Source organism: Corticium candelabrum, chromosome 9, assembly GCF_963422355.1.
Source record: "Corticium candelabrum chromosome 9, ooCorCand1.1, whole genome shotgun sequence".
NCBI lineage: Eukaryota > Metazoa > Porifera > Homoscleromorpha > Homosclerophorida > Plakinidae > Corticium > Corticium candelabrum.
In genome coordinates, this window is record NC_085093.1 from 1,832,051 (window position 1) to 1,839,550 (window position 7,500).

The following is a 7,500-nucleotide window of genomic DNA, read 5'->3' on the forward strand; positions in this document are numbered from 1 at the left end:
ATAGACCTTCTGCTGGCACGGCTTGTAAGCACAATAAACCGGCTTCAGTTGGCATCGCTGGTAACTGTTGCACTTGCCAAGGCCATTCCTTTCACACGATCCTGTGCAATAACCCTTTCCCTTGTACACCTTGCACACCTCGTACTGACCGCAACGATGATCGTCGCACGGATTTTTCACTATCGAATAGTAAACTTTCAGGCGCACACGAATGGCCGTAAAACGAGATCCGACTCACCGATTTTAGTCTCACAATATTGTCCAGTGAATTCGGGTCGACATCGGCACACGGCCTTGTTGCCAGCGTTGACGCACTTGCCATTGTTCTTGCACGGGTTGTTCACCCAGCAAGGATCGACCACTGAAATATAGACACATGGCTATCCGTAACTGTGAGTATAGCGTAGATAGGCAACTAGAAATTTTTAGTTACTGTGTGTGTGTGTGTGTGTGTGTGTGTGTGTGTGTGTGTGTGTGTGTGTGTGTGTGCGTGTGTGTGTGTGCATGTGTGTGTGTGTGGGGGGCGGGGCGGTGGAGCAGATGGTAAAGCGTTGGTGATGACATCCGGGATCTTGTATTCCGTGATGAGGGTTGAAGGTTTGATCCTGGTGGAGGCGACACTGTCGCAGTTTCCTTGAGCAAGAAACTCACCCACACTTGCTTCTCTCGACTCAGGAGTATAAATGAGTACCTGGTCATTGACTGGGTTGGACAAGACCGCTGGCTTGGCAGCAACATCATGCAGCAGACGGGTACGTGTGGGCCTTAGTGTTCAGTTCCAGAGCTGCGCCATTGTCAGTGCCTCTGGATGACTCTGGCCAAGCTCCAGGTGGATTGTAGCGCTGGCCCCAAGACTCCACATAGCGCACAGAGGCCCTGTCTCTAGAGGCAGGGGGAGCTATCTCTGCATCTGACCTCAAGGTCGACGTTGAAAGATGTGGAGGGCTTAACATTTGTCCATTTTTTTTTGTGTGTGTGTGTGTGTGTGTGTGTGTGTGTGTGTGTGTGTGTGTGTGTGTGTGTGTCAGTCTGTCGTTGGCGTGTGTGTGTGTGTGTGTGTGTGTGCATGTGCGTGTGTGTATGCTTGAATGTGTGCATGCGTGTGTGTGTGTGTGTGTGTGTGTGTGTGTGTGTGCATGTGTGTGTGTGCATACAAAACAAAGTAGGGATGGCTGCATACTTTAGCAGACAAGTACTCATACTTTACATCTGAAACCAATCTCTCCCACAATGTAGACCGACAGAATAGCCAGACAGCCACTCACATAGATCGTGACCCTAACCTAACCCTAATATCGCCGAGACCCTAACTCTAACCATAGAAACAGAAAAAAATCGAATGGCAACCCCACAACATATAGAGACGAAACCCAACCAGTCTAACTAACCCCCAGACAGACTGGCAGTTGTACGGTTACTTGTACAAGGGACTGACTCGACGACTTCACTCTCACTGGTAGAAATTTAGTCAGCAGACAGTCAGGTAGTCAGACTACAATTTGACGCACTGCGAATCTCTGTTCTAATCTGATAAAACTGTAGGCCACCATTCCGTTATAACAGAGCTTGCTTAATATCCCTACTTCACTCCTATGTGGTTGTTCACACTAACGGAAGTTTGTTACGCACGTTAGTATGTCTGATAAAAACGCATCATTTCAACAGCAGACTTACGGGAGTTATGACATCATCTGTGTACGTGTACAGTACAGTGTAGTCTTGCGTAGCCAGACCCTTCCCTGCTACGCGACTAGGCCTACTACGCATGTGTAACTGGTCTGTCTGTCTGTCTGTTTGGCTGTCTGTTTGGCTGGCTGTCTGTCTCTGTCTGTTTGTCTGGGGTGTCTGGTCTCTTTCTGTCTGTCTGTCTGTCTGTCTTTTAGGGCGCATTTCTTTATTCTCCACCTAATCCGGTTGAGCTCATCCAAACTCCACAAACTAAACTAATCCAGTGGATTTAGTTTGTGGAGTTTGGATGAGCTCAACCGGTCTAGGTTGTGGAGAATAAAGAAATGCACACCTAGTCTCGCGTCGCCAAGGATGTAGACAGGAAGGGTCTGGCTACGCGAGACTATCCAAGGTCGCAAGCTTATGTAGTTCGATAACTACGAGTTAACCACAGCTAGTGTCCACACTGTAGTTTAGTTACTAGACCCTGGTTGGATAACTATGTACTGAGTGTGTTCACACTGCTCGTTATAGCGTATTTATCCAACCAGGGTCTAGTACCTAAACTACAGTGTGGACACTAGTGTGTGGTTGCTGGCCGGCTGTTTGGTCAATGAAAAGCTCGATACCTTTTTCACAAACACGACCACCGAATCCTTTCTTGCACTGACACCGGAAACTGTTGATCTGATCGATGCAAGTGCCGTCGTTCATACAAGGATCGGAGGCACACTCGTCCACATCTGCGGAGACAGTAAGATGATATATAGTACTACACGTGGTGGGTATACGCAAGCATGTATTTCTGACTGTTTTGACATCGATCTCCATCGTAACCGGGTGCACACTCGCACTCGAATCCGTTCACTAGGTCAACACATTGGCCATTGTTCTGACATGGATTAGGATCGCAGTCGTCAGTATCTACAACAATTGTAGAGACATATGGGTGATGAATCGGAGTGTGACATTGACGAGTCAATTGTGTTTTACTTTGTTCGCACTGTTCGCCCTCATAGCCAGGAGCGCACTGGCACTCGAAGCCATTCACTTGGTCCACACATGTACCATCGTTCTCGCATGGATCAGAAGCACATTCGTCGATATCTACAATCAAACAATAATACTGAATTATGTCATAGATGACAGTGTGTCTGTCTGTCTGTCTGTCTGTCTGTCTGTCTGTCTGTCAATGGTAGTATATCTTCATAAATGAAGTTAGATACTATAGCAAGCAAAGGCTAAATACAATTCACATTGTCCAACTGCTAACAACACGTAAAGTAAAGGGACATCTATGTCCCTGTTCAACAAAACTAGCTTATAAGTCAGAGATGTTGCTTGGGAATGCCTGTACCAAGCTGGATGTCTTCCGCAGGAACACTTGCATTGTTTTCTAAAGCTGGATGGCCATTCTCTTTCTCTTTGTCTGTCTGTCTGTCTGTCTGTCTGTAGATAGATTGTTTGATTTGACATTCAAAGTCAAGTCCATTAGTTAATGACTTTGGTGTTTGCAAGGACTGATTTGTGTTTTAAAATGTTAGCATATGTACAAGTAGAATCTGTATGAGAATAAATTATCTGTCTGTCTGTCTGTCTGTTTGTCTGTCTGTCTGTTTGTCAAATAACATTTATTTCAAACATACATCTATAATACAATGCTAGCAAGGTAACTATGTAAAGTTCCACAACTACGAGAGTTCACTAGAACTACATTTTAAAAACAAACAAACATGTAACTCTTAAAGAGAACAATGCAAACTACCTGGAGCCAACTTAGTGGCTGAAAAACTGGGTAGAGCAACCTACGGTACAGTCAATGTTATTGGTGAGAGGTTTTCTCATTATAACCTTAGCGTAGCCTCTCTCTGTCTGTCAAATACTTATATACAAAACAACATTTCACTATAATACATTTGATGCTAAGAGATAAATCTCAACGCAAACAGTCTCTCTGACCTAATAGTTATTACAAGCTAAAACACAAGGCATGTATAAGTATTCAACTAAATTGAAACCACAAGGCATAAAGTGCCCTGAGGTGGCAATCAAGCCAACTGTTTTATTGTTTCTGGACAGTGCAGACATCTTCTTCAACAGGATGTCTGTCTATCTGTCTGTCTGTCTGTCTGTCTGTTTGTCTTACTTTGGTCACACACGTCTCCCTCATATCCATCAGCACAGTTGCATTCAAATCGGGCAATCTGGTCGATGCATTCACCTCCATTTTGACACGGGTCTGACTCACACTCATTGATATCTAATGAAAACCAGAATGAAGTGTCTTAAACAAACACAAGCGAAAGGCATTGTTCCTTACTATTTTCACACACGTCACCATCATAACCTGCTTGACAGTCACAGGTAAAGCCGTTCACCTGGTCATTGCACATACCACCGTTCTGGCAGGGATTGGGATCACAGTCATTGATGTCTATACAGAACATGAAATACATTCTTGAATTTTAAAACACTGCTCCAGGATTTTCATACCTTCTTCACACTGTTCGCCCTCATATCCAGGAGCACATTGGCACTCGAAGCCATTCACTTGGTCCACACATGTACCACCGTTCTCACATGGATCAGAAGCACATTCATCAATATCTACAATCAAACAATAAAACTGAATATTATATCAATATAGATATCAATGTGTGTGTGTGTGTGTGTGTGTGTGTGTGTGTGTGTGTGTGTGTGTGTGTGTGTGTGTGTGTGTGTGTGTGTGTGTGTGTGTGTGTGTGTGTATTATGTATATACGTGACTCACTCTGGTCACACACGTCTCCCTCATATCCGTCAGCACAGTTGCATTCAAATCGAGCAATCTGGTCGATGCATTCACCTCCATTCTGACACGGGTTTGATTCACACTCATCAATGTCTAATAAAATCAATCGACATTGTCCTTATCAACAAACACAAGCACATTGCATTTTTCCTTACTGTTTTCACAGACGTCACCATCATAACCAGCTTGACAATCACAGGTAAAGCCGTTTACCTGATCATTGCATACACCACCATTTTGGCATGGATTGGGATCACAGTCGTTAATGTCTACACACATGAAAAAATACACTCTTTTATTAAAAATCTGCTTCAGTTGGCCAGGATTGATTTTCATACCTTCTTCACACTGTTCACCTTCATAGCCAAGAGCACACTGGCACTCGAAGCCATTCACTTGGTCCACACATGTACCACCGTTCTCACATGGATCAGAAGCACATTCGTCAATATCTGTAATCAAACAATAATACTCATACCTATCAAAGTGTGTGTGTGTGTGTGTGTGTGTGTGTGTGTGTGTGTGTGTGTGTGTGTGTGTGTGTGTGTGTGTGTGTGTGTGTGTGTGTGTGTGTGTGTGTGTGTGTGTGTGTGTGTGTGTGTGTGTGTGTATTATGTATATACGTGACTCACTCTGATCACACACGTCTCCCTCATATCCGTCAGCACAGTTGCATTCAAATCGAGCAATCTGGTCGATGCATTCACCTCCATTCTGACACGGGTTTGACTCACACTCATCAATGTCTAATAAAATCAAAATATATTGTCTTAATTAACAAACACAAACACAATGCATTATTCCTTACTATTTTCACACACGTCACCATCATAACCAGCTTGACAATCACAGGTAAAGCCGTTTACCTGATCATTGCACACACCAGCGTTTTGGCATGGATTGGGATCACAGTCATTAATGTCTATACAGCCACGAAATACATTCTTGAATTTAGTAAATGATTTGTTCCATGAAGCCAGGATTGATTTTCATACCTTCTTCACACTGTTCGCCTTCATATCCAGGAGCACATTGGCACTCAAAACCATTGACTTGATCCACACATGTACCATCGTTTTCACATGGATCAGAAGCACATTCATCAATATCTGTAATCAAACAATAAAACTGAATATTATATCAATATAGATATCAGTGTGTGTGTGTGTGTGTGTGTGTGTGTGTGTGTGTGTGTGTGTGTGTTTGTGTGTTCCTGTGTTTGCGTTTGTGTTTGTGTTTGTGTGTGTGTTTGTGTTTGCGTGTGTGTTTGTGTTTGTGTTTGTGTTTGCGTTTGTGTGTGTGTGTGTGTTTGTGTGTGTTTGTGTATGTGTGTTTGTGTGTGTGTGTTTGTGTGTGTGTTTGTTTGTTTGTTTGTTTGTTTGTTTGTGTGTGTGTGTGTGTGCATGCAGGTACTTATCATAACATCCATGTATATATTATGTACATTCATGACTCACTCTGGTCACACACGTCTCCCTCATATCCTTCAGCACAGTTGCATTCAAATCGAGCAATCTGATCAATGCATTCACCTTCATTCTGACACGGGTTTGACTCACACTCATTAATGTCTAAAGAAATTAAAATAAGGTATATCTTCAGTGATACATCGGCTCCTTCTTGTTCCTTACTATTTTCACACCTGTCACCATCATAACCAGCTTGACAATCACAGGTGAAGCCGTTCACCTGATCATTGCACACACCTCCATTCTGGCAGGGATTGGGATCACAGTCATCAATATCTAAACCATTGAAAATTTCAAGTTTGTGTGAAAAGTATAGAGAACTGTTGTTTTACTTTCTTCACACACGTCTCCTTCATATCCCAGCACACACTGGCATTCAAAACTATTTACTCCATCCACACATGTTCCACCATTTTCACACGGATCAGAGGCACATTCATTAATATCTATATGTCAAATAACAACCTTTAATTTAAATTCTAATAATTAATTAATTAATAAATAAGAATGCATCACTATCACTAAATGTAATTAATTAATTAACTAACCTTGGTCACACACATCTCCCTCATATCCATCGTCGCAGTCACATTCGAATTGTGCAATCTGGTCGATGCATTGGCCTCCGTTTTGGCAAGGGTTAGACTCACACTCATTAATATCTAAGATAGATTCATATATGTATGTATAGATACTGTCTAGAGTCTGGACAACGTCATTGCATCTTACTGTTTTCACACGTTTCACCATCATAACCTGCTTGACAATCACAGGTAAAGCCATTCACCTGATCATTGCACACACCACCGTTCTCACATGGATCAGAAGCACATTCATTGATATCTACAAGTAAAAACATAATTAATTTAATTAAATACTTAACACATAGTTTTAGCAACTATCGACCTTGTTCACACAAATCACCCTCATAGCCTTCAGCACAATCACACGAAAATCCATCTAGACCATCAACACAAGTCGCTCCATTCTGGCATGGATCGGATTCGCATTCGTTTGTCTCTGTTCAAAATAACAAATCTACGTCTGCAATCTCTGTTGCGTACGAATACTAAAGAGATGTCTTTACCATCTTCACAGAGATCTCCCTCATATCCATCAGCACATTCACACACGAAACCAGCAATACGATCCAAGCATGTCCCTCCATTACGACAAGGATTAGATTCACACTCATCGATGTCTAAACAATCAAAATATGATTAGATACAAATGTAAAATACTACAATTTTTAAGAAATTAAGCCTTACTCAATTCACACACATCACCAACATAACCTTCCTGGCATCGGCACATGAAACTGTCGACCTGATCTACACATGTACCATCGTTCTGGCATGGATCAGATGCACACTCATCAATGTCTGTATCGAAAGAGATCACACAAATTAATGTTGAACTTGTCTAGTAGACTAGATGAAACTATAGAGTGGACGTACTGGTCTGGCACAACGACCCTTCAAAACCGTCTGCACATCTGCACTCAAACCCATTCACACGATCAACACATCTGCCACCATTCTGGCAAGGGTAGGATGCACATTCGTCAATGTCT

The 7,500-nt window shown here is 42.6% G+C and overlaps 1 protein-coding gene across 1 annotated transcript in view; it reads right to left on the bottom strand.

Annotated features, from left to right (window-relative positions):
• Positions 1-7,500, bottom strand: part of LOC134184059 (fibropellin-1-like) — a 9,282-nt gene that overhangs the window by 276 nt on the left and 1,506 nt on the right. The window contains exons 5-26 of the mRNA XM_062651662.1: positions 7,385-7,498; positions 7,196-7,309; positions 7,015-7,128; positions 6,834-6,947; positions 6,657-6,770; positions 6,476-6,589; positions 6,260-6,373; positions 6,090-6,203; positions 5,916-6,029; positions 5,454-5,567; positions 5,267-5,380; positions 5,091-5,204; positions 4,614-4,910; positions 4,438-4,551; positions 4,162-4,275; positions 3,989-4,102; positions 3,815-3,928; positions 2,662-2,775; positions 2,479-2,592; positions 2,298-2,411; positions 239-361; positions 1-179 (exon numbers count right to left, since the gene is read on the bottom strand). The exon at positions 1-179 is cut by the window's left edge and continues 276 nt beyond it. Coding sequence (XP_062507646.1) covers positions 1-179; positions 239-361; positions 2,298-2,411; positions 2,479-2,592; positions 2,662-2,775; positions 3,815-3,928; positions 3,989-4,102; positions 4,162-4,275; positions 4,438-4,551; positions 4,614-4,910; positions 5,091-5,204; positions 5,267-5,380; positions 5,454-5,567; positions 5,916-6,029; positions 6,090-6,203; positions 6,260-6,373; positions 6,476-6,589; positions 6,657-6,770; positions 6,834-6,947; positions 7,015-7,128; positions 7,196-7,309; positions 7,385-7,498 — 2,765 coding nt within the window. The remainder of the gene's footprint in view (positions 180-238; positions 362-2,297; positions 2,412-2,478; positions 2,593-2,661; positions 2,776-3,814; positions 3,929-3,988; positions 4,103-4,161; positions 4,276-4,437; positions 4,552-4,613; positions 4,911-5,090; positions 5,205-5,266; positions 5,381-5,453; positions 5,568-5,915; positions 6,030-6,089; positions 6,204-6,259; positions 6,374-6,475; positions 6,590-6,656; positions 6,771-6,833; positions 6,948-7,014; positions 7,129-7,195; positions 7,310-7,384; positions 7,499-7,500) is intronic.